This window comes from Rattus norvegicus, chromosome 17 (genome assembly GCF_021556685.1).
Source record: "Rattus norvegicus strain SHRSP/BbbUtx chromosome 17, alternate assembly SHRSP_T2T, whole genome shotgun sequence".
NCBI lineage: Eukaryota > Metazoa > Chordata > Mammalia > Rodentia > Muridae > Rattus > Rattus norvegicus.
This window is the reverse complement of record NC_141550.1, coordinates 30,823,975-30,850,889: the sequence shown is the minus strand read 5'-3', so window position 1 is coordinate 30,850,889 and position 26,915 is coordinate 30,823,975. Positions and strand designations below refer to the sequence as shown.

Below are 26,915 nucleotides of genomic sequence, written 5' to 3'. Positions count from 1 at the left end.
AGAAGTTGGGATCTTTCATGATAAATTAGTAAGAAGTAACTCAAAATAGTACTAATCTAGTTGATATGTACAAAACAGTAACAATTTAAATTATCAACACTTTTCTTTAAAAATTCACCAAGAAAAAGAAAGAAAATGAGTAAGCTAATCATTTGTTTGCCAAAAGTTTTGTTTTCTTCATGTAAAAAAGCCTTAAAATGGTAATAGCATAGAAAGCAGATAGAGATGCAAAGAAAGTAAAATAATGTGCAACTAACTAACTAACTAACTAACCAGTGGAGATCTGAAATAGGTTAGAAAATTACAATAAAAAAATAAGACTGATCTCAAACATTGCAAAAATGAAATCTCTTATAAAGTTATAATAGGGCAGCTAGCCCAACACAAAAATGTCCACAGAGTATATGAATGAACAATTCACAGATGAGTTGAACGTCCTTTACCCAAAATGCTCAGGGTCAGATGTAATTTAGATTCAGGGAGTCTTCAGGTTTCAGGGTTTTTTGTTTGTTTGTTTGTTTGTTGTTGTTTTTGGATTTAGGGACGTTCAAAATCCAAGTGTAAAAGATTAAAATCATGCATAGCTCATGACAAGGACAGAAAGAAAAACTCTGCTGACGTCTCTGGCAACCTGGGCTCACAATGGAGCAATACATACTACAATATTAAGGCTCTACATTGTTTTTACAACTGCATCCAACAGTGCATAAGACCACATTCATAACTCTCGGGTGGTAACAGGCCCCACTGGGGACAAGCTAAATGCTACCCACATACAAGTGGTTTACTATGTCACCACACATTTCTACTCAGGATTTTCATGATATCTAATGGTAACTGAATTGTGCTTAGGGTGTGGATCAGTGGGAGAACTGGAGCTTAAATGTGTGAGACTGTGTGCTCCACCTCTCACACCAACAACAGCAACAGTAATAATGAGACAGAGTCTTGTGACAGTCGAGAAATAGAAAAAACTCATTAAAAAATAATACACTCAATGGCGTTACGCATGGAAGATTCTCACCGACTAAATTTCTGTATGTGCAGGAACACAAACATCACACTCACTTGTGGAAGCTCCTATTTGTGCAAGGAGCAGAATTAGAAGATAGCGCTTATTCAGACCTTCTGTACAACTGGGATACACTCACATACGGTTTCAAAGTATGTAAACACAGAGCTGCGTTAGTAAGCAAGGGAGTAAGGTGAATCCTCAGGCCCTCATCTCCGAACACTGCATGACACTTACTGCTAAAATATCACAAGTCTTTTCCCCAAAGAGCCTGTTGGCTGTTTTGAGCAAGTACTGTGTGCCAGTCTTGTTCACTTCGGCGAGAAGGGACTGGAAGCCCTGGTGGACGTCCCCACCTCCATTGCCGCTGCATTTATCCAAAGACAGTGTCTGAAATCAAAACAGATTAAAAACAACTTCAAGTCCAACTGTAAGAGAAGAGTCAACGCTAACCTCATCCTAAGGATTTTACAGATCCCTGATGCCACTCAAAGTTAAAGGTGGGAGTACCTCGAAGCTTCCCTTTCTAGGGTCCTCTCTGTGCCCTCTCAGCCCTGGGATGAGCAGAAATGGCCTTTCACAAATCCAACTCTTCATAGTCACTAATGATGCTCTGGCTCCAAGCATGGCTCAACCAGACCTGCTATGGCTCCAGTGCAGCTGGCCTCTGATCTCAGGTCAGGCTGCCTGTTCCCTGCTCTTGGATCTGGGCTGGCTCCAGCAACCGTCTGACCAGCAGAATTTAGGAGAGTGACCCTGTTCCAGGCCTGGGCTTTAAAAGGCCTGGCAGGTACTACCTTTGTGCTCCTGGAAGGAAATCCAAGCCATCCTGCAGGAGGCCACATGGAAAATACTTGAGTAATTGCTACCACATAAAGCTGCTTGAAAAAGAAGCAGAAGATCAAAAACTCAGGTAACAACAGATGCTGGTGAGGATGTGGAGAAAGGAAGAGGAACTCTCCTCCATTGTTGGTGGGATTGCAAACTAGTATAACCACTCGGAAATCAGTCTAGAGGTTCCTTAGAAAATTGGACATCCCACTATCTGAGGACCCAAGTATACCTCTCCTGGATATTAGCCCAAAAGCTGGAATTACCCAAGATACAATCCACAGACCACATGAAGCTCAAGAAGAAGGATGACCGAAGTGTGGATGCTTCAGTCCTTCTTAAAAGGAGGAACAAAAATATTCATAGGAGGAGATATGGAGACAAAGTTTGGAGCAGAGACTGAATGAATGGCCACTCAGAGCCTGCCCTACCTGGGGATACAGCCTACACACACACACACACACACACATACACACATACACACACACACACACACACACACACACACACACACAGAGCCACAAAAACCACACAATATTGAAAAAGCCAAGAAATGCATGCTGACAGGAACCTGATATAGCTGTCTCCCGAGAGGCTCAGCCAGAGCAGGTCAAATACAGAGGCAAATGCTAGCAACAAACCATTGAACTAAGAATGGGGTCCCCATTGGAGGACTTAGAGAAAGGATTGAAGGAGCTAAAGGGGCTTGCAACCCCCTAAGAACAATAACAACCAACCAACCAGAGCTCCCAGGGACTAAACCACCACCCAAAGACTACACATGGACAGACCCATGGCTCCAGCTGCATATGTAGCAGAGGATGGCCTTGTTGGGCACCAATGGGAAAAGAAACCCTTGGTCCTGCCAAGGCTGGAACACACCCCTCCCCCCCTCCAGTGCAGAGGAATGTCAGGGAGGGTGGAAAGGGGGCTGTTGGGGAGGGGGAACACCCTCATAGAAGAAGGGGAGGGGGTGGGATAGGGGGCTTATGGCCAGGAAACCAGAAAAGGGAATAACAGTTGAAATGTAAATAAAAAATTTCCAATAAAAAAAAGAAAAAAGAAAAAGAAGCAGGAACCCTGCCAACAGTGAACATCTAGGTGTCAGACCTTAGATATACCTTCTTAGACTTTCCAAGCCTACTGAAAAGCTACATGAATGACTTCAGCTACTCCCATAGGAAACAGATGAGCTGTCTATTAGTAGTTGTAATAGCTTGGAGCTAAAAGAGAGACAATGCAAATTGAAGGCAAGCCTGTAGGCCATAACTGTCTTCAGGCAGGAGGCAATTTGAGGAACAAACAAACACAATTACATCTTGTAAAAATGGAAAGACACTGCCTAGAGTTAGCCCAGAATGCAAAGTCCCTGCCCAGGTTGTTTCCTTGTCTTATGCCAGGACAGTTTGCCTCTGCAGTTCATGCACCTCTGTAGCTAAATCATAATTACATCTGAGAAGAGCCCTAATGGATCTGTACTGTTCTCTTAGCCAAAGGTGACCCCATTTGGTAAGAAACGTCAGGGTCCTGGAATAAAGTTGGTCTAGTGTTCCTTGCCTGCAAAAAGCTGAGATTCATTAGGCCAGAGAAAAGACAGAGGGACCACAGAGATCCTGACACCACCCTTTAGGTGTTTTTACTCAAGATAACCCTCACATACATGCTGTGAATGCCAGCGAGGCAGTGAAAGGATCTTAACAAGTATAACACACCGTTCCCTTCAACTCTCCAGCCACTGTCACTTCATTCCCACTTGTTCCTCAAGATGGATTGTTTTTTTTTGTTGTTGTTTTTTGGTTTTTTTTTTTTTTTTTTTTTGAAATTGAAAATGTTGGGCTGGAGAGATGGCTCAGCCATTAAAGGCAAGGCTCTCAACCAAAAATATAAGAGGATGTAGAGGGCCAGCTCAGTTAACCGTCTATGGTGCTTATCTGCCATGAAACAGTGCATTTACCTGAACCATCTGGCTTGCAGTCATTCCTTTTGCCCCCATGAAGACCATGGTGAGGGCTGCGGAGATGCTAATGGGTGACAAAAATATATTGTTTGAGCTGTCTTCACTCAGTGTTTTCAAAAGCTTTAAGGCAAAGATGCCATTTCCTTCCTGTAGATGATCCATGATGGTGAACCTGGAAGGAGGGATTAAAATCACATAAATACAGGCTGATGTGTAGGACGTCTTCACTCTCACTTACACCGTGATGTTTTGGCTCAGTGAACAAAACAGCCTGGTAAGTAAAGGTCACGTGCAGGAAATGATACAGCCCTACTGGGCTGACTCAGCCTTGTCTTTCTTCCCCCCCACCCCCCGGGGCTGGGGACCGAACCCAGGACCTTGCGCTTCCTAGGCAAGCGCTCTACCACTGAGCCAAATCCCCAGCCCCAGCCTTGTCTTTCTAATGTGCAGAAATCAATACATGGGGAACCCGAAGGAACTGGCTAAGAGGACAAGAGGCCCCTGAGGACACATCAACCGTGAGTGCTACAAATGCAGCCACGCAGGCTGGAAGCAAGCAACTGTAGGAGGAGGGCCTGTTGGTGCTCTCACCATCCATTAGCAGTTGTCGAATTCCTTTCCCAGTCAGACACTACAACAGTTCTAAGACTTCCCTGTGCTGGTTGGGAACTGACAGAACAAGGGAAGGGGAAGTAACTGGCTACAGGAAAGGGAAGGGCACCCAGCTGTAGTGATAACAAACTACGCTGCACACTTTGACATTCCTAGGAGGACTATAAACACTGCCGAACTCTTTAGTGACTTTTAAGTCATCGGATTTCCCTCACTTGAATGGACTCAAGCCTTTTTATAAAAATTCCTAATTAACTGCCTTTTTTTTCTTCTTGGTGCACAGAACTGTCCTCATATGGCTATCAAGAATCCATATGATTCTTATACTGGTTACTGTGCCCTGAGCTGTTGGTCTCAAACATTCTGACTTTACAGGAACAAGTGGGTACTATGCTGAACTCTTCCAGACCAAGGGCACAATATGGTTCCCCTCCTGGTTTCTTTCAGGAGGGGATTTGTAAAGTTCTAACTGTGTTGCTTGGAGAATAGATTGAATATTGGTCCTGGGCTGGGGGAATGAGTGGTTCAGTGGATAGAGCATCTGTCATGCAACTGACTTGAGTTTGAAGCCTGAGCACCCAGGTAAGGCCAGACGAGGTTGGACAAATCCACAATCCCAATCCTGTGAGGTGGGGGGTGGAGACTCTAGAAGCTCACAGGCCAGAAGCCTAGCAAATGAGGTGGCGAACCATGAGAGTCTATCTCCACAGAGTGAAGCGCATGGAACCACATCTGAAGTTGGTCTCTGATTTCCACATGCAGGTCAACACTCATGTATATCTACACTTGCACAACATAAGCATGTGTGCATGCATGCATACATACACACACACACACACACGCGCACACGCACACGCACACACACACACACACACACACACACAAAACGATGAGTTGCTGTGTGTGGACACACCAGTTGACAAGATGGGATAGATGCTTCCTTTAAGGCCCTCACGGGCCATGCTTTAAATTAGATCATCATTGCAAGTTCTCGTGCACTTGACTCTTCTGAGACCCCCTGGCACTTGGAGACGTTCATCTCTGCATTCAGTCAGACTACTCTTCTCTTTCACTGTATGGGTATTTCATACAACCAGTGTTTACTGGCCGTATCAGTGACAGGACTCCTGGACCCTTGCTCTGTGAGTGCTACAGGTCATACCTCTTTACCTGTATCATCTGTTCTGGACCCAACATATTCTTTTGTTACTTGTTCCTTTGTTATACAGTGCACTGTCCAACCACATTCTAAGAAAGAATATATATTCTGGTTTCTAACATCTGAAAATGTATTATTGTCCCATGCCACGGAGTCTGGCAGGGTCTACAAAAGGTTACATGTGACTTTGCACAGCTTCGTTCCTTCCCAGAACTAGTTTTGCTGTTGGAAGGTCTGATGACATACTGACTCCAGATGTATCTACTGCCCCCACCACAGCCCTAACACTGAAAGCTTATGAATTCTTATTCTTATTTCTGATACTCAGAAACACCCAATTTTGTGAACCTCTCTGATCCCTACTCCCGCATTCTACTGGATTCTTGGAGAACCCTTTTAAACTAGCAATTTCAACAACATTTCCTTTTCACTATGGAAACAGTTGTGAAGGTACTGCTCATTTCTCATAAACTGACTCTGTGCTCTCACTTTCTGCGTTATCTGTTTGTCAGATGCTAAAACTTTTGGACCGACCTCATTCATCCAGGACTGCCTTAATGTCTGCTGCTGTGATAAAATGCCTTGACAAAAGCAACTTCAGGTAGGGTTTACTTTGGCTCATAGCGCCTCACAGTTCCAGAGTTCAGGGGAGGCGAATGCTTGTGCTCAGCTAGCTGTCTATGCTTTATGGCCCAGCATATAGCTGAAAGGTCTGCCAAGATTGATTGTGTGACTTGATCCCATGTCCGGCAAGCTTGGAAACAGAGGATGGTGTTCTTCTATGTGACCCTACAGCACATGCTGAAGGTTCCTTTTGCCAGATAAGGGGATGGCAGGAAACACAACTGTTGATTATCTAATTCGATCTACTGCTATTGGCTGTGTTCGCTGTAACTCACTAAACTAATTTAAAGGTGCTTTGGGCTGGAAAGAGCTAGTAGAACTTTAAGTACCCAGTCATTCCTGGTTATCTGAAGGATAATATCAGTTGATATCTTAAGATGCCAGTGAACTATATTGTTGGGGGGAGGGCGGTAATGGGGGTAGGATGGGGAGGGGAACACCCATAAAGAAGGGGAGGGGGAGGGATTAGGGGGATGTTTGCCCGGAAACCGGGAAAGGGAATAACACTCGAAATGTATATAAGAAATACTCAAGTTAATAAAAAAAAATATTCAACAAAATTTGTTAAGATAGCTATGAAATTTAAATATTAGAACACGATAAAATAAAATGAATGCTATATTCATGCATTTAAAAAAAGATGCCAAAAATCCCCAAATGCTCAATTTACTTATGTAAAATAACTTAACATTTGACCTAACCAACATAAATGCCCCTGTGTACTTTAAATGGTTTAGAGATGAGTAAATACCCAGCATAATAAAAAGGCTAGAGAAACGATCCATGTTACCATAGTGTTTAGAAAACAAGAAAAGGGAGAGTCTATATATTCCTACACAGCCTACGCTGTCCTCAAACTCCCATCTCCCTGTCTCACCCTCCTGGGTGCTGGGATTGCAGGTGTACTGCAATACACCTCAGGTCTCCTACAGTGTTTTCTATCTGATTTTGATTTCTCCTTCATGGTGACTAACAGTGAGTTCCATGTATGGGATGCTATGGGGAAACAAGCAGGTATAGAGAGCCCAAATAAACTTGGTATATGGAGCCAAGAGTGCCCCCAAACACACCCTCTCTGTGTGATGACACAAGTCATAGCAGATGTGATTGCTCACGGCAGCCACACTAGGACACACCCTGTGTATACTGATAACAGCAAACATCCCTGGTGCCCCAGCACTACAGTCCCTGATCGCATACATTTACCCAAGGTTACTTGATATATCAGATCCCACACCCAGGCCCTAACCCACTGGAGGAAGGAAACGAGCAGCCTCTGGAGGAGTCCTATCACAAGCAATTTCCTCCCAAGCAGCCAAAAAAAAAAAGTGCCAAACCTCGCCCAGCTTTCCCTCACACTCAGCGTTCCTGACAGCACATGAATGTTATTGTCCATATTTCTGATCCTAAAATGGAGAAAAGACCTAAGGGGAGGAAAGGGAGAAGACCAGGCATGTGGCTCAATAGGAAAGAAGTTGCTCACCAGAACAAGCTCTGGGTCCATCAAAAAAGAGGAGGAGGGGAGGAAAAAACAAGTTCACGTGCCAATTTCATCTGGCACAGAAACCCTGTCAAAACTTGGCCCATAATCTTTTCCTAGCCTGACAAACATCAAATCTGTGAGTTTAGTAGGGAAAAAAAAAATTCCAGAGATCTGGACTTGTTTCTCACAAGTAGCTATGTTTACAGGCCTCCCGGGTGCTGAGGATTGGTCAAAACCTTCCAGCACAGTCTGGGCCGCGCCCCTGGGCTATTCAGGCACACTGGACAAGAAAGCAAGGAGGCCTGAGCACTCAGCCCTCCGCCTCTCTCCGTCCCCCAGATTCCAACGCCCGTCGTAGTGCGTCACCAGCCTGCGTCTCCAGGGTCTCCTGGATCACTCGGGATCGGGGGACATACGTGGTCACCTGTAGCCCCCGGACCCCGCGCAGCAGCCGGGCCGGCTCCACGCTGCCCCCATCCCTCGCCAGCTGCCTCCTCCAAGAACGCTGGCAGATCTGGGTGGGCGGAGATGCCACCAGATGGCCGGGACCACAAGGCGACTCAGTCGGCTGCGTCACGGTCCGCTGAGGCCCTGTGCAGCAGAGGGAACCCGAGCCGGGACCACAGAGCTCTCTCCACAAGCCATACCTGCCCGTGTCCACAGTCCCGGCCGCAGTTAGCCTACAGCAGAACGTACCCTAGACTCTGGATTTCCGGACCAGTGGCAGGCAGAGAAGAGATGGGAGGGACCCAGCCGCGCCCGAGGCCTTAAATACCTGTGGGGCGGGAAGTCGGGCGGAGTCTAAAGGCCAGGGCGCTGCCGCCCCGGAGTAGGAAAGGGCCGAGAGTAAGGCCAGGTGAGTGACTGTGGCCCTACAATCTAGCCTATTCTCTGGCTCTTGGCCACCTTGTGGCAGATTAGGCACTTGATCTTTCTGGTACTTTACCGGATGATTTGACTACCTCCATTTAGCAACACCAGAAGTGTGCCAGTACTTAGTGGATGGACATACATGTGACAGAGCAGAACATAAGTTTAAAGTGAGGGAAGAAAAGACTTTGAACTACTGGGGCTGGAGGTAGAGGTCTTATTCAGCAGGTACAGAAAAATAAAGACAGGTGGTCAGTCAGTGCCTGTGTCCCAAGACTCCACTACTCCAGACTGGAAAAGTCTGACTTTGAGGTGCTGATATTTTATATAAATGAGATTAAAAACCCTATCTGCCTTCTTGCATTCCTTCCAGGAAGCAAGACAACTTGGTGGGGAGAATACTGGTCAGATTTTAAATCTTTAAGGACAGGACAATTGTGGAAACATCAAGATTCTTTGCGGTCTCCTTCACCTTTATCCTAAATCCTAGGATTCCTTACTGTTGACATTTAGGCTGCATGTTTCCTCGAGGATTTAAAGTATGTTGGCCAGCACCTGACCCTTCTACATAGAATATAGCAATAGAAAACCAGGGGTGTTACCACAGCTGTAAAATTTAACCTTTGAAATAGTGAAACAAAGCACCTTCCTATCCCTCCTCGCCCATCCCTCATTTGTTCTGCTCCAGGTTTTTTCCTTTTCCCTTTTTGCTTGTTTTTAAGTTTTTAGTTTTAAGAGTACATGCTGTTTCTGAATATGGGTTTATATACACGAACTCAGTCCCTTGGAAGAGAAGGAGACAGATAGCACAGGGTGCCCTGGAGCTGGAGTTACGGAATTTGTGAGCTGAGACCTGGACTCCATCCTCTAGAAGAGCAGTCTTAGTCCCTGAGACCTCCCTTCAGCCCCTCCACTCGTTTTTTTTATTCCAGTTTATCCTTCTAGGATGCTCTTTGCAAAATACACTGTGTATATAGGATGAATTTGGATATGCTAAAATTCTATATGTAATTCTAATTTCCCCTTTCTTAAAAAGACAAACGTTATGTGCTGAATCATTCTGTACTTTCCTGGGGTGGGGGGGGGACAGTGGTAGAGCTTCTGCCAGTATGAAACAGAAATCTTCCTTATTCTCATTCCCTGGCAGCACCATGTTCTTTTGTGTGCATGTGGGCTGATTCTTATGGTTTCAGGTTTTCGAGTATGTTATATGTGACAGGGGAGGGGGACAAAATTACATACATCTGAAGCCAGCAGAAGGCTCAGGTGAGGCTCTCAGTCTCGTTACTGTTATTATGGTTCTGGTTGTCATAAGCATATATCATTGTCAAGGCTGTGGGCCAGGGTGTTCTGTAGGTCACCACAACAACTCGGCTTCATGATTCCCAGTGGTCGTGTCACGGCAGGGGAAGTGCGTCCACTACAACAATAGCATTTGTTCTGACTTAGCAAATTACAGTAAGGAAATGTTTCCAGTTCCTATATTCTTATTAATAATAACACAGAGGCTCAGGACCCTCCCAGAAAGATTCCTTAACATGAGGCTGTCACATTTTATGGTGTATTCTACTGGGTTTGTAATAAAAGACACAGTGACAGTTAAATGGAGCCCATTTTTAATAGGGAGTGATAGAATTACACAGTTGGTGAAGGACTCCCGTGGTAAGTAGTGCTACTACAATGTGACCAAGGCCTGGGGTTCAGCTGTCTACTGTAACCACATTGAGCACCACTACAAATGCTTTTAGATTCTTTCTTCCCTCTCTTCCTGAGTGATAGGAAGGGGTAGGTGCTGGAAGTCTCCCATTCTATCCCCAAAGATTGGACCAAGAGCTTCTGTATGTTAAGCTCCCACTCGCTTCCCCATCCCACTCCCCCTGCTGGTAATTATTTCTTCTTCTACTTCTTCTTCTTCTTCTTCTTCTTCTTCTTCTTCTTCTTCTTCTTCTTCTTCTTCTTCTTCTTCTTCTTCTTCTTCTTCTTCTTGCTAGAGCAGGCTTTTATTTCTTTTTTTTCCTTCCATTTTCATTAAATTGGGTATTTCTTATTTACATTTCAAATGTTATTCCCGGTTTCCTGTCCATCAGCCCCCTAATCCCTCCCCCTCCCCTTCTATATGGGTGTTCCCAAAGCCTGGCAAACCAGTCAGAGCCTGATGAAGAATGCAAAGGTTACTGTTTGCCACCCCTAACGGGTCTTCTGTATTTTCTCCTCTTTCCCCTCTTCTCTTCCTCATTTAATGAAGAACTAACTGTGCTTATCTTTCGTAGAAAGTCTCAGCCCTGTGGACCCTGGATGGTATGGGAAAAGGAACAAAAAGACGGGCATGAGGCATCAGTGACTCAGCAGTCTCCTGGGTTTCTTACTTTTCCACAGGGACTATCAGAGCCTGAGTCTCCACCCATAGCAAATGGCATCTGTACTGGAAGCCTCTGCATATTAGTGCAGGGCGGGGATGGATAGATGAATGAAGGCAACGCTGATATGACAAGATATAGAAGAGCAGAAGGCAAGAAGGGGATGCAGCTCAGTGGTAAGTGCTTGTGTACCACACATGAAACACCAAGTTTCAATCATTTACAACACACACACACACACACAGAGAGAGAGAGAGAGAGAGAGAGAGACAGACAGACAGACAGACAGACAGACAGAGACACCACAATGAAGTTAGTCAAAATCAAAGCATTGTTTAAACAGCCAAGATACAATGCTCAAAGGAGAGTATGGAGAAAACCAAGTGGGATTGCTCCACAGCCTCCCTAGAACTTCTGATACTATGAAAGCTACCCAGCGTGGAGGAAGCTACCAAACCAGTACCAGCTTGATTTCTTCAAGGTGTGTGACCAAACTATGCAGTGGCTTCATCAATAGGAAGAAATGAAAAGACGAATAATGCACTCCAGAAGCAGCTTGAAGAACTGTAGTGAGACAGCCAGCCAGAGCTGGAAGGAGCTGGAAGGACTGTGTTTAAGGTCACGAGAGACGAGTTTAGTGTATCATTGGCCTTTTGAATTGTGGAATTGTAAACAGCCAACAAGTACTAGGAAATATGGAAATTGATAAACAAGAACACCAAAGCTGAAAAATGGTTTTCTCGGGAGTAACTGAAAAACGTGTGCTGGTTTAATTTTTATTATGTTTTATCTATCAGCTCAATGGCTCAGAGGGTAATTGCACTTTCCCGTGTAGTAACCTGGCACCTAGAGGACCGGTGTCCAGAAAAGGCGGGGCCATGAGGCTTGCAGGTGCCACTGTCAGAAACCTCAAAGGGGATTTCATGACCTGAGTTCCAACTACTTTTTTACTGTTGAGATTATACTCTTGAATTTAAAGCTTAAATTAAGAGAGTCTTGGTACTCTAGAAACTACTAAAAGAAGACCTGCTCATAAAAATTCAAAAAAATCTAAATCAAACCTACATACATCCTGCTGCTTACCTTGCTTTTTCTTACGCACTTTTTTTTTTAGCCAAACTCACTAACTTGGAGGTCATATATGCACACGGTTTTTGTTTATTAGTCTCCAACTGGCTTTGCATGTTTTCTTGTTTGTTTGAGGGTTTCATTTGTAGTTCTAAATAGGTTCCCACTCACTCTGCCTGGAAGTCACTTTGTAGCTCAACCTGATCTCAGTCTCATAACAATAAATACTCCAGCCAGCCTTCAAAATGCTGGGTTTACAGATGTGAACCACCATCCCCAGAGTGGAGAGCACACCTGAGGACTGTAAGGTGCTTGGCAATTAGGATGCCCCACACAGGATTTACCTCTCGAATATTCTTGGTTTACTCACACAAACATTCCTAGTAATGCTCTGCTAACATAAAAGTTAAGCAGCCATCTCACCAAGCAGGCAACAGTTGATTGGGCAGAAAAGGCTGCTGAGGGGTCTACTGGGGAATCTGTTCTGTTATGGATGCTTCAGAAGCTTGCAGGCTTAACTCACATTCAAGGTGAGATCCTTCAAATTCGGCGAGCTGGGAGGCTGGCACCAGTGAAGGTCCCAGGAGGGCCTTGGGAGTGTGGGCCAGGGATTGTGGCTTTTTATTTATGTGCAGTGTATGTGTTGCTTTGTGAGTGAATGTGTAAAAGTGCCTGTGGAGGTCAAAAGGAGGTAGAGATGGCCAGGCAGTAGTAAACCACCTGAAGTGGACACTGGGGACAGAACTCAGCCCCTCTGGAAGAGCAGTAAGTGCTCCAAAATGCTGAGCCATATCTCCAGTCCCAACAATTTCATTTTTACTGTAAACATTGACATTTCATTTCAGACTTCTGGTAGGCGACTTTTGGCTTCAAAACCCTGAAAACTGTGTCCTAGACCACCCCGACACTACCATTTTCTGAACATCTTCCCATAAAGAATAATGAATATTGAACACCAGGGTAAGAACACCTCCCCTCTATAGTCACTCTTCTCTTTGAATTAGGCAACCCTACCTTCGTTTTTTTTTTCTTTGTATTTTCCTTTTTACTTTTTTTTCTTTTATTGGATATTTTCTTTATTTACATTTCAAATGTTATCCCCTTTCCCAGTTTCCTCTCTGGCAGACCCCTATCCTCTATCCCCTTCCCCTGCTTCTATGACGGGGCTTCCCTAACCCACCCACCCACTCCCTCCCTCCTTCCTGCCCTGACATTCCTCTACATTGGGGCATCAAGCCTTCACAGGACCAAGAGCCTTTCCTCCCATGGATGCCAGGCAAGTCCAGCCTCTGCTACATATGCAGCTGGAGCCATTGGTCACTGGTGGTATCTTCCCTGGAAGCTCTGTGTGGGTCTGGTTGGTTGGTATTGTTGTTCTTCATGTGGGGTTGCAAAACCTTCAGCTCCTTCAGCCCTTTATCAAACTCCTCCATTGGAGACCCCATTCTCAGTCCAATGGTTGGCTGCAAGTATCAGCCTCTATATTTGTCAGGCTCTGGCAGAGCCTCTCAGGAGACAGCAATATCAGGCTCTTGTCAGCATGCACTTCCTGGCATCCACAATAGTGCCTGGGTTTGGTGACTGTATATGGTATGGATCTTCAGGTGGGGCACTCTCTGGATGACCTTTCTCTCAGTCTCTGTCCACGCTTTGTCTCCATATTTCTTCCTGTGAGCATTTTGTTCCCTGTTCTGAGAAGGACTGAAGCATCCACACTTTGGTCTTCTTTCTTCTTGAAATTCATATGGTCTGTAAATTGTATCTTGGGTATTCCTAGCTTTGAGGCTAATATCCACTTATCAGTGAATGCATACCATGTTTGTTCTTTTGTGATTGGGTTACCTCACTCAGGATATTTTCTAGTTCCATCCATTTGCCTATGAATTTCATAAAGTCATTGTTTTTAATAGCTGAGTGATACTCCATTGTGTAAATGTACCACATTTTCTGTATCCATTCCTCTGCTGAAGGGCATCTGGGTTCTTTCCAGCTTCTGGCTATTATAAATAAGGCTTCTATGAACATAGTGCAGCATGTGTCCTTGTTGTATGTTGGAGCATCTTTTGGCTGTATGCCTAGGAATGGTATAGCTGGGTCCTCAGTTAGTACTATCTTCAGTTTCCTGAGGAACCAGCAGACTTATTTCCACAGTGCAACCCTACCATCTTATACCACAAATTCCCAAATCACCTCAGCAAAGCAGATTTCAGACTGAAGACTGTCTATGCTCAGCCAGTTTTAAAATAAACTTCTGATTACTAAATTCTTCCCAGTTATCAGCTTCCTAGATGGCCTGGTTCCCTGACATGTTTCTCTGGTTTTCTTTTTAGATACCAAAAAAGCTCATCTAATCTACTCAAGTATCACTGTGTACTCTGTTTCAAGATGCAAATGAAGTGGGGATTTTCCTATGCTGGACAGAGTGTACAGTTACCTGGCCATGAGGTCTTGGGTCATTGCTGAAGGGAGATTCATGAGGATGCCAGGTAAACTGCTCAAGTACCAAGTCAGCAACACTTAGTGTGCTTGACCACAGGGCTCTTGAGTAGGAATTCATTACAAGAGAGCTCTTAACACACACACACACACACACACACACACACACACACACACACACACACACAAAGAGAGAAGGGGGAGAGAGAGCGAGGAGAGTAAAAACAAAAATAAACCTGTTGCGAAAGGTCTTGAGGATTATGAGGCTAATTTCAGCCAGCCTGTGAGTGGTACCTAGAACACCAATTCTCTGCAGCCCCTGCCACCTTAACACCAGGGAGATATGGAGGACAGGGACTAAATTTTGGGCTTGCATCATAGCCAACATAGTCTTAGAGACCTGGAAGATAGTTCCATGATCAAAATTATCTCCCTTCTTAAAAATTATTCTAGTTTTGCTTCTGTGATTAAAATGCCCCAACAAAAAGCAACTTAGAGAGGAAGGGAGATTATTTCAACTTACAATTCCAGAACACAGTCTATCATGGTGGGGAATCAAGGCAGGAACTTCTAATAGCTGGTTATATCACATCCACAGTAGAGAACAGAGAGAAATGAATGAATATATATGTTCACTTGCTCTGCACAACTTCTCTACTGCACAGTTCAGGAATTCTTGCCTAGAAAATTGTGTCATCTAAAGTGGGCTACGTATTCTTACATCAACTAACTTAATTGAGACCATCCCCACAGATGTGTCCACAGGCCAACCCACTGGACAATCCATCATGGAGACACTTTTCCCAGGTGACTCTAGCTTGTGCCAACTTGATGATTAAAGCAAACCATCACAGAGACACATTTGGATTTCACGTAATAGGATAAATTTCAAAATTCTAGCTTGGGTATTCTAAAATGAAAGTAAAAGTGGTATGAGATATATCTGTCATTTATTAGTCCTCCTTGGTAAAGTAGCTAAAATGTTTTCATTCTTTTTAAATGAAGATAGAAAGCTCCCCTTCATCAGAAGCCATCTAGGAAAGGCTATGACAAGCAAATGAGTTTTCTGGAGCTGGCTCACTGCTTTGCATGGCTGCCACGGGTCTTCTCTGTGTGAGATGCAGGGTCCTCAGAGACTTCATCCAAGGATTGCTTCTTGCTGCTGTATTTCCTGCAACTATTACATAGCCTAATGATTCCTGAGCATCAGCCTCCCCAGAATCCTACAGAATCAATATTAAGATGCATTTTCATGTAGTAACACTGTGGAAATGAATGGGTAATTTTATAATTTCTGATTATGATTTTATAGAACTCCTAAATTAATACAAGTAAGTTCAAGCCCCCTATAGAATAAAAGCTGCAATTAGAGCTCTGCAAACCTCCATGTGTCAGAACAGGCTAACTGCACTAGGGAAAAAAACAGTCTTGGAACAAATTTATTAATAAGTAAAACATTCCTAGTAGGCTAGAATTGAAACCACTGTCTAATAACTAAAAGTCACAAAATGGGAACAGACAATTTACTATAGGTGCAAGGACAGAAAATAAATGATTCACTAATTTCTTTATACAAGACAAATAATAAGACACAAGGCAGAAGATTTGTTTCTTGACAAATCCATGCTACATTATGACATAAAAATTACTGCTTTAAACTTATAATGAACTTATGGAGCTAATAACAGATAATGAATGTTTAGTCAGGTACTAGTCTTAATGGAAAGACATGTAAACGATTCTTCTGTAACTCCTTAAGTTTTATCCATCTATAACATGATGCCTTAAAATTACTATAAACATATGGAATGGAATGTAAGAGTGTTTAGAAAACCATGCGATCCATTATCTTGAGAAAGTATAAAAACTAAGAACTACAATAAAGTGACAGTGCAGTGGCAGTCTCCTTCAGCTTCATCTACTATGTGTGTATGTTTCTGTGTATGTGCCTTTCTTTCCTTCTTTTCTTTTCTCTCTGACTCACAGACTTAAGGAATGCCTGGCCAGCAAAAGGCCTGAGTAAATGAGAAAAGAACCAAAGTAATTAAGATTCTTGAGCTGAAGGGGATTGTAACCCCATAGGAAAAACAACAGTATCAACTAACCTGACCACCAGAGCGTCCAGAGATTAAACTAACAACAAAAGAGTACACGTGGAGGTACCCATGGCTCCAGCTACATACATAGCAGAGTATGTGTGGCATCAATGGGAGGGGAGGCCCTTTGACCTGTGGAGGCTTAATACCTCAGCATAAGGGGATGCTAGAGTGGTAAGGTGGGAATGGTGTGAGCAACCTCACACAGGCAAAGGGGAGGGGCGGGTGGGGGATTTGCAGAGGGGAAACCAGGAAGGGGGAAACATTTGAAATGTAAATAAGGGGTTGGGGATTTAGCTCAGCGGTAGAGCGCTTGCCTAGGAAGCGCAAGGCCCTGGGTTCGATCCCCAGCTCCGGAAAAAAAAAAAAAGAAAAAAAAAAAAGGAATGGGGTGTCACCCTCCACTTCCTTGAAGGAAATGTAAATAAATAAAATAACCAATAAAGAAAAGGAAAAGAAAAAAAAGAAAAATGATTCTTTAACAGAGAGAGAGAGAGAGAGAGAGAGAGAGAGAGAGAGAGAGAGAGATTGATTGAGATTATTTTCCCCTGCTGTTATCAGCAGTCATTAAATTACCAGAAGCCAGTGCTTTTGGCCACAAAATAGCAAAGAGTAAAGAGAAAAATTACCAGAAGTCAGCAGTTTTGGCCACAGTATAGCAAAGAGTTAAACAAAGAGTAAAATCGCCAGAAACCAGCAGCTCCTGGCCCCCAGAACAGGCAGAGAGAGTTACCAAAAAGTCATCAGCCTTTGATCTTTGAATGCTGTGTCCTATCTCAATACCTGAATGCTTGAGCTGGCCCCCAGCACTCCATCTAAGTGCCTAGTTGTCTTAACAGTGGTTACCGTGACTAGTACTACAGACAATATATTTTTATAAAGGACAAAGGTTTATCTTGCTTGTCATTCTAGAAGCTAGGAGGTCCAAGAATAAGAGACTATATTACTGAAGTAATTCTTATTGGGGGGGGGGACTCTGCAGAGTCCTGAGGAGGTACAGGACTTGACACCGTGAAAGAGAAGCATTCAAAATCCAAGAACAGCTAGGCTTTATAACAGACTCATTTAAGATAGCCCAGTGCCAGCTGAGCCATGTCGGTCTATTCCTTTAATTCCAGCACTCAGGAGGCAAAGGCAGGTGAGTCTCTGAGAGTTCAAGGCCAGCCTGGTCTACATAGTTGCAGAATAGACAAGGGCTACAGAGAAAAACTGTGTCTTTAAAAAAAAAGCATAAATAAGAGGGAAGACGATATCCCATTGCCCAATTCATCCTTTAGTACATTGATGCATTACCCCATGTATCCATGTATACCAAAGATCTGGTGACCAATGACCTAATCAAAAAAAAAAAAAAAAAACCCACCTCCTAATACTTCACATGAGGAATTGGCTTCAGTGCAAATTTTTCTGGAGACACTAAAAGTCCAGCACCCCAGACTCTTACAGGAAGGTATCTGTTTGCTGAGCTCAAGGAAAAAAGGGATTGTGTAGAACAGGACTCTATTGTCTCGTTATCACTCCAGCATTCCTCAGACTTTCCCTCCAAATACACACTGCCCCCATTTTCCAGGGCCATCAACAAGTCTAAAAACAATGTAAGACCTTCACCAAGACAGAGGTACTTTCCAGCCTGTGAGCTAACTATGTGCCTTGATAGGCAAAGTCCTTTAGAACAATTATAGTCTTCTTCTTTGAATAATTTCATGTGTGACCATCGGTTTTAATAACTTTATTATATAGATGACTAGTATTGGAAAATAGTTATGCCAATGGCTTGCCAGATATGATATAATTGTTCCATTTGTTCCACAGAATTATTCTACTGAATAGACCATGAGCTACTTGGAGACAGAATTGGAGAAGATACAGTCTCTGGTCTCAGTATGGATGTGTAAGCAGGTGAAATACGTTATGGTATGTACAGTACCTGTGCTGAATATAAGAGCTAGGAACAAGTAAAAGCTAAAACAATGTTTGCCTTTGGGCATTTGAACAAAACTGGTGTCAGAGTCCTTAACACTAGAACTGAGAACTGAAGAAAGAGGATGAGCTGATCTCTGAGTACAAGACTTTAATCCCAGCTCTCAGGGAGCAGAGATAGGCAGATCTCTATGAGTTCAAGGCTAGCCTGGTCTGCACAGTTCAAGAGAGCCAAGGATGTAGGCTTAGATTTTTCAAAACCTACTTTAATAAGTGTTCTCAAATGCTTCAACACCCCCTTCTAGCCAATTGTCCAAAGCTAGGGAAGAAAACATAGTAAATAAGACAGGGGATTTGGACATATTTAGAATTAGTTCTTTGGGGCAATTCCAATCTGTTGTCAGGATACCAGCAGTCCAGTTCAGTAGTGTCAGGATACCAACAGTACAGTTCAAAAGTGTCAGTGGTAGCGCAATCCAACAGAAACTACCAGGCCTCTGCCGAATGGGCACAAGTCAGTAGGAGCAACCAGGTCCAGCTAGAATGCCAGGAGTTCTCTGCTGTGAACACTCAAACAGTGAGGTCGGCAAAGACACAAGACAAACACATCATTACACAGCTAGCTATGCAAGTACCCTGTCACTGTCTGTTAAGTCTATTCATCTCTAAACATCACGTGTCCTCTCACAGGCCTTGCCTTAGCAAAACATCACCTGAGTCTGTATCACATGACACAATCAGAAGTTTCCACTTCACAAGGATGAGTGACCCTAGCTCAGTAAAAAGAAAAAAAAAAGGAGGAGGAAGAGGATGACAATGATGGCCATGACAAGGTCATGAGAGGAAGAAGAAGTAAGAAAAAAAGAAGAGAAATAAAGACAAACCAGAGCACTCAATAGCAGAATTGGGCTAGGCAAGCTTGCTTTACAGTAGAGCTAAAGAATGGTTGGAATGAGAAGTGGGTGAGCAATGATGTGATGCCTTTCTTAGAATAAAAGTAGCTAAGACAGCCTTGGGCTTGGAGACTAGGTGAATACAGAAGGTAATACATCAGGAATCCCAGATGCCTGACTTGGTCCAGCAGGTAAATGGCTGTGACAAGCAGAGTAGGAAAACAGAAAAGTGACTAAATCCTTAAATATTGTATTTATTAACGGGGATGGGCTCATACCATCATGCATTCATAGAGTTAAGAGGATAAATTTGTGAAGCTGGTTCTCTCTTTTCCAGCTTTAGGTAAGTTTATGGGTTGTAAAGATTGCAGAGCAAATGCTTTAGCCAGCTAAGTCATCTTAGCACTGTTTGTTTGTTTGTTTGTTTGTTTGTTTGTTTGTTTGTTTCAGTATGGGGGACTGAACCAGGGTCTCCTGAATGCTAAGCAAGTACTCTACCACTCTACCACTCTACCACTGAGCAACTTTAGCCAGCTAAGCCATCTCAGCAGTCATCTATCCTTCCATCCATCAATCTGTCCGTCCGTCCATCCATCCATCTATCTATCTAATCTATCTATTTTAGTGCTGGGGACTGAACCAGCTCTCCTGAATGTTAGGAGAGCACTCTACCACTGAGCTACATCCCTAGCCCTGTTTTTATTTTTTATTTTGAGACTGTATCTCAGTAAGTACCCAGGTAGACCTTAAATGTTGTCTGTAGCCCAGGATAGACTTAAACTCCTTTATTCTCCCACATAACTGGGCTAACAAGCCTGTGACATCAGGTCCAGAATCAATTTCAATTTTGACATGGAAAGATTGAAGTTCCATGGGAACTTCAAGAGAGGTCTAGGAACCAAATGTCAATGTGATGTGAAGTAGATACAGCTTGAAGTCATAGGCCATGGTGAGGTTTCCCAGGCAGGAGAAGAATTCCCAGGAATGCCAGTACAAAAGTTAGTAGAGAGGAGAGAGCCAGCAGCTGACTAGGAGAGGCCAGAGGGACCTGAAAGGCTAAGGAATACAACAAAGAGAAGGGACTAGTGCAAAAAAAATAAATAAATAAAGACCAGGGTGGTTTGGGGCCATGAAGAATCCCTGTTGAACAGAAGTGGGTGGCCAATGTTGACAGCAGTGACCTTCAAATAGAGGATTGGGGCAGGGAGGGGGCAGTTCTTGAAGAACAGTGAGGAAGCAGAGGTGTATGTGAATTTTACTGGAGGGATGAATAACAGGGAAGTGGGGTCAAATGGAGACTCTGTGTTAAGGTCTGGAGCACCAGGGTTGGGAATAGGGCAGAAAGCAGGGTGGGGCTGGTGTAGTCTGGCCTAGAACAGGAATGAGCAAGTGTTGGAGGGATCTGTTGGCACTGAGTGAGCCTGTGACCTCTGAGAGAGCAGGCCAGGTTGGTGGTCAGGGTTGCAGTGCCATGTCTCTAGACACCCCGAGGAAGTGATTGCTATGAGTCAGAGACAAATCATGATTAATCATCATGCTCTGAAAGAGCTAGGACAAGGACAGCCATGACTCCAGACTACTGAAGAAATATGGCCCACAGGTGATACGGAGAAGCCTTTCTTTTCCATGACCTAAAGGCACCCTAGCCTAATCCTGAACTGTCCAAGGCTGCCAGAAACATAGGAAAACTTCAGGTCCCTTAGCTCTGCCCACTCCTAGAATGTCCATTCCTCCCAGCTATCCCTGAACCCAGCCAGACAGGACTCCCCACTTGAGGCAGCCAGAGTTTGAACCCCACAACCCACGCACTGCATCCTAGGCAGAAGCTCTTACATACCAGCATGGCCACTGGAATGGACTGAGCCACAGGGGCCTGTGCTAGAGTCTGGGGCATCGCCAGGCTGAAGTCCAGAGGATGGGGGTGAATATACTTGGGAAAGTTGAGACCCCAGAGGACAGGGATTCTGAGAAGAGAGCAGGGGTTGCAGGGGGTGGGGGGTGTGGAAGTTGGATGAGGGAATAGGGACATGACAAGGGCTGAGGTTGGCCTGGGACTTCATGGGCTCTGACCCAGCAGGATTTTGCTCAGGATCTGGCTGAGGGTTTGGGGCCTGAACTGCTGAGAGAAAGATCCCTGGTTGAACCCAGCCTGGTTGAACCCTGTGGAGCCCAGGCTGGGCAGGGGCGGGTGGGGTTGGGGTGGAGTGGTAGAAAAGGTCAAGTGACAACTTAACGTAAGATGACCAGTCTGTTAGCCACAGGGTGTGGCTTAGACTATGTTCTTGGCCCAGCAAGTGAGGAAATTAAGCATGTCCCATGTGATCTGCTGATACAGCAAAAGCACACACAGTCACTCTCTTTGGACAGTTTATCTAGTCTGTACTGGCAGAGTCCTGAAGCCTTGTTTTCTGTTGTCATTCTAGTGCTCCATTAGTTATTTGAGTCCTTAGGATATTTATAGTTTTGACATACCATAACACAAGCTGGGCTAGGGGTGTATGTCAGCTGGAAGAGTGTTTGCTTCTCTTGCATTGAACCCTGACTTTGATCATAGAAAACCTGGGAAAGTATGTATACCTGTATTCCCAGCACTCAGGTAGATGTGGTAGAAACTGAAATTCAAGGTCATCCTGGAGTTCCAGCCCAACCAGGGCTACATGAGACACTCTCTCAAAAGTAAACATATAAATAACAAAATTACAAATAATTAAGTGCGAGTCCTTTAAAAAAAAAAGAAACCCCACACATTCTCAAAGGTCTTACTGTTTAATTATTTTAATATACTGTTCTCAAAGTTAGCCAAATAAGGTAAAGTTTTACTATTCAACTTGGAAAACAGAACCCAAATCTACAGGTTTTCCTTTCTATGCCTGCTAGATGTCAGGCTGTACATAATTAGCTGATAGGGATAGAATTATTTACCAAATCAGAACAGATATGAGGTTTAATAAAGAATGTGTATTACAGGAGAAACAGAAACACAGAAAATTTTCAGAGACAATCTCCCTTCTGAGATGGAAGGGGGTCCTTTTTAATCAGTGGGTAAGATACTTGACCTTTGTACATAGGCCATTTGTGTGATGTCATATCTGTGTAGACAAGAAGTGTCCATGTTACTGTCCTTCCTGAGCCTGGCCACTTAGGAGGCCCCAAGGGCCACTGGGGATCCCATGATGCATAAGGCATCACCAGTTACTGGATCAGGCTTAAGGCAGTTAGGTTCTGTGTTGAAGTGATTATGTGTGTGAGGGTGGGGGTGTGCTTTCATTTTGGGTCTTTTTGTTTCTACAGTCCCCTCCCCCTCCATCCCAAGATGAGCAAGGTCTAGTCACTGACACTAGATCAAAGTCTTCTTTCTACTGAGACTGCTTTAAAGCTGAGAAGGTGGGGTGGAGAGATGGCTCAGAGGTTAAGAGCACTGGCTGCTCTTCCAGAGGTCTTGAGTTTAATTCCCAGCAACCACCTGGTGGCTCACAACCATCTATGAGATCTGGTGCCCTCTTCTGGCCTGCAGGCACATATACATAATATGCAAGCCACTGTATACATAATAAATAAATAAATCTTTTTTAAAAAATTACAAAACAACAAACAAACAGAGCTGAGAAGTGACTGGCACTGTTGGTCTGTCATAAGCATGTAGGACCTTAAGCTATGAAAGGTTTGAGTTGTATTTTGTTGCGGGGTAGGGGTGATTATCATAGAAAGCATTGTGAAATATTTTCAGGGATGTGCCCCAGGCACTGAAGCTGATGGTTAACAGATGATATTCCTGAACCCGTGCCATCTGGCTCTTATTGACTTGTAATCAGAAGATAGCAATAAAACTAAAAGATTAAGGAAACAGGTGCCAAAAAGGAGACAATTATAATAGCAGGTAGATCTAAGTGAGGCACTAACCAAAAGACCTGGTCCCATGTGCCCTCCCATAGAGCCTGCTCATGGGCTGTCTATCTTAAACAATATTTGGCTTTTGGACTTTTAACTGCATAGTGATATTTCTATTTGATTGGCCCAGATAAATCACTGCATTCTGGTGAGGCAAGTAGGCTCCTGGGCTGCCATATGTAAGAACAAAATAGCTAGAAGACTGCACCCTCAACTAGTGAGCAAGGAGATGTAAGGAAACAAAAACATATGTTTAGATTCAGTTAGTAGAGTCCAGTGAGGGAGTGATAACTGGATATGTCTATGGAGAGATATTGCTTATTGGGTTCCTTTGAGTGAAGAAGTTGGATAATCTCCAAAGTCCAATTAGAAGTTAAAGGTAGTCAAAGCCAGTCAGGGAAACTGTTGCTTGAGTGCTTCGTAGATATATTTCAGAAGGTGATAGACGGTGAGCAGGATTAAGAGGGTGATAGTCCAAACAACTAAAACAGTGGCACCAGCTGTGGCAAAGGTAAGGAAAAACAGTAAGCAGGGTTGGAATGGGGCAGGGAAGAGTTGCAGGAGAAAGCCGCATCAAGATCAACATAGGAAAGAAGCCAGTTGACAGAGAAAGACTGGAAGGACTGCTTACCTGGATTTCATACTCGGGAAAAGTACAATATACAAGCAGGAGAGAGGTGAAGCTGTGTAAATGACTATAAAGGTCACGGGGTCACAGGTCCATGGCTGGGTGCTTGGGGGCTCAGCACACTAGTGCACTCCCATTCCCTGGAAACTGTCTCTATCTCTGTTTCTAGACATTTCCCTGTCTAATTCTTCGCTGGAGTACACAAGAATCTGCATACTTTGGCCTGTGGCTTGGGACTTCAGATCCACATCTTTAAGACCTGGTGAGCCAGCCAGAAGAAAGAGGTAAACACAGAATGCTTCTCAAGATTCCTGTCTCTCTTGTCAAAAGTGGCCAAGTGTTCTTACCTAGAACAACTGAAAATGATGGAGAGATCTCCATGGGAGACTGAGGCCGGCCTTGAGAAATCAGATTCAGTTTCTTTTCCTTTTCCCAGCTGAAGGTGCCCCATGGCCAGATCCAAGTGTATGCCTGGACTCTCTTCTGCTTCTCCATATTGGGATATAAGTCCAGCAAAAGAAGTAACCATTGGCCAAGGACAGATGCCGAGACCATCATTAAAATTGAGAAGCAGCGCTGGAGAGATGATTCAGCAGTTAAGAGCACTTGCTGTTCTTACAAAGGGCCTGTCTGGATTTCATTCCCGGTGCACACATGGAAGCTCACAGTCGTCTGTAATTCCAGTTCCAAGGAATCTGTCACACTCTTCTGACTTCCTTGGGCACAAGCATACACGAGATGTATACTCATATGTAGGCAAAATATTCATACACGTATGACAAAATAAATCTAAAATATTGACATAGATTTAGAGTTTTAGTATTTTAATCAAATATTCATTTAGATGAGTTTATCATACACCTTCAAGGTGCATCAGTTGCAAGGTACTTAAGTTTCAAATTGTAGCATCACTCCAAATAAAGCTGAGATTATGCCACTCCAAACTCAAATTTAAGTGAACAACTGTATGCATTTCAACATGTTGGCTAAACATGCCCTGTGAAAAGTGAAAATATGTAGCCCAGTTTTTCGATCTGGAACCAGAATTTGAAAACCAATTTCAAGATTTCCAGGAAAAGTAATTAATATTTTAATATATTTGCAACTCCATTTTAAGCTCACAGAAATATGCCAAATACCAATTTTCAAGCAGAATGCACAGAGATGCAATCTGACATTTAACCTAAGGATAAACTTGGTTAGGTCTCTTTACTCAGCTTGCCTGGATCCTGTCTCTTCAGACACAATTATCCCGCCATTCCCAGTCACAGTCTGTTCACGTCATCACTGGTTGGCAGCTCTTTCATTTGTGAGCAAGTATGGAACCAGGTTATCCTTGAACTCAGAGGTAGGCCTTGCTCTGCAGGGATTAAAGGCGAGTGCCACCGTGGCCCAGCTGGGCAAGTATGTTTGAGAATGAGGCACATGTAGTAAAATTAGAACCCAGACACTTGACAAGCACCTGCCAGCATGCTCAGAATCACGATTATTCTTCCATGGAAGCAGCTATTGACACATTAGATCCCAAGAGAGATACCAGATTGTGGCCATCTTTGTTTTACTTAATTAAAAATAGTTTTGAAAAATGAACTTTTATTTCTTGTATGTGTTCACTTTAGTGGGGGATGGATAGGAGGCAGATTGTACATCTTGGACCTGTGTAGTGATTTTACTTTTGAGACAGGGTTTCTTTCTGTAGTCTTGGCTGTCTTGGAACACATGCTGTAGACCAGGCTAGCCTGGGACTCAGATAACAGCCTGCCTTTGCTGCCTTTGCTAGGATTTAAGGCATGTTTCGCCATGTTCAGATCTATTTGATGATTTCAAAAGACTCCTCTGAAGCTGGGCAGTGGTGACACATGCCTTTAATCCCAGTTCTTTACACAGGTGGATCTCTGTGAGTTTGAGGCCAGGCTAATCTACAGAGCTAGTTCCAGGACAGCCAGGGATACACAAAGAAACCCTGTCTCAAAAAACAAACAAGACTCTTATGAACAGGGCATGGCACAATAAAGATCGTTATGAGGCTGAGTTGACCCTGTGCCACAGCTCTCTGTACTGAGGTCCTGTGGAGAAGGAGCTAGATTATCAGAAGTAAGGACAATACTGAGAGCACAGGTGAGACCACCAACCACTTCTGTTCACATTTCTTACCCTAAAGGAACTGGCCTGGAGCCCTCAGGACACAAGAACTGAGGAGCAGTCTGTGACAGGATTCTTCCGGTTTACACCAGCGCCAGGAGCTGACTCTATGCCACAGCTTTGTGTACCCAGATACTGCTAGGAGAAAGCTGGTCTCCAGGAATGCTGACACACAGGCCTACAGGAGGGTCAAGCCACTGTCAGAGACAGCAAGATCAGCTAACACCAAAGATAAGCAGATGGCAAGAGGCAAGGTCAAGAACATAAGCGACAGAAACCAAGGCCACGTGGAATCATCAGAACCCAGTTCCCCCACCACATCAAGCCCTGGATACTGCAACATGGCAGAAAAGCAAGATTTTGATATAAAATCACAACTCATGATGATGATATAGGACTTTAAGAAGGACATAAATAACTACCTTAAAGAAATACAGGGCAACACAGGTAAACAGGTAGAAGCCCTTAAACAGGAAACACAAAAATCCCTTAAAGAATTATAGGAAAACACAACCAAACGGGTGAAGGAATTGAACAAAACCATCCAGAATCTAAAAACAAAAATAGAAACAATAAAGAAATCACAAAGGGAGACAACCCTGGAGATAGAAAACCTAGGAAAGAGATCAGGAGTCATAGAAGCAAGCATTACCAACAGAATACAAGAGATAGAAGAGTGAGTCTCAGTGGCAGAAGATACTATAGAAAACATTGAAACAACCGCCAAAGAAAATGCAAAAAGCAAAAAGCTTCTACCCCAAAACATACAGGAAATTCAGGACACAATGAAAAGATCAAACCTAACGATAATAGGTATAGAAGAGATCAAAGATTCCCAACTTAAAGGCCCAGTAAATATTTTCAACAAAATTATAGAAGAAAACTTACCTAACCTAAAGAAAGAGATGCCCATGAACATACAAGAAGCCTACAGAAATC

General features: G+C 43.8%; 1 protein-coding gene and 1 long non-coding RNA gene across 8 annotated transcripts in view; one reads left to right on the top strand and one right to left on the bottom strand.

Moving 5' to 3' along the window:
- Serpinb6a (serpin family B member 6A) overlaps positions 1-26,915 on the bottom strand; it is a 118,555-nt gene that overhangs the window by 10,208 nt on the left and 81,432 nt on the right. For 2 of the 6 annotated variants that reach the window (XM_087590056.1, NM_001395026.1), the window contains 2 exon segments: positions 3,798-3,972; positions 1,250-1,402 (listed from right to left, as the gene is read on the bottom strand). In XM_087590056.1, coding sequence (XP_087446182.1) covers positions 1,250-1,402; positions 3,798-3,962 — 318 coding nt within the window. In that variant the 5' untranslated portion in view covers positions 3,963-3,972. 6 annotated transcript variants of the gene reach the window in all.
- On the top strand, positions 8,059-25,424 carry LOC102554685 (uncharacterized). Of its 2 annotated transcripts, none has more exons than XR_015641588.1 (7): positions 8,059-8,534; positions 10,925-11,081; positions 12,819-12,933; positions 14,304-14,459; positions 18,318-18,419; positions 24,004-24,118; positions 24,271-25,424. It is a non-coding gene; the product is annotated as an uncharacterized LOC102554685 (long non-coding RNA). The 2 variants fall into 2 exon arrangements; XR_015641589.1 differs by having other exon boundaries at positions 8,241-8,534; positions 10,819-11,081.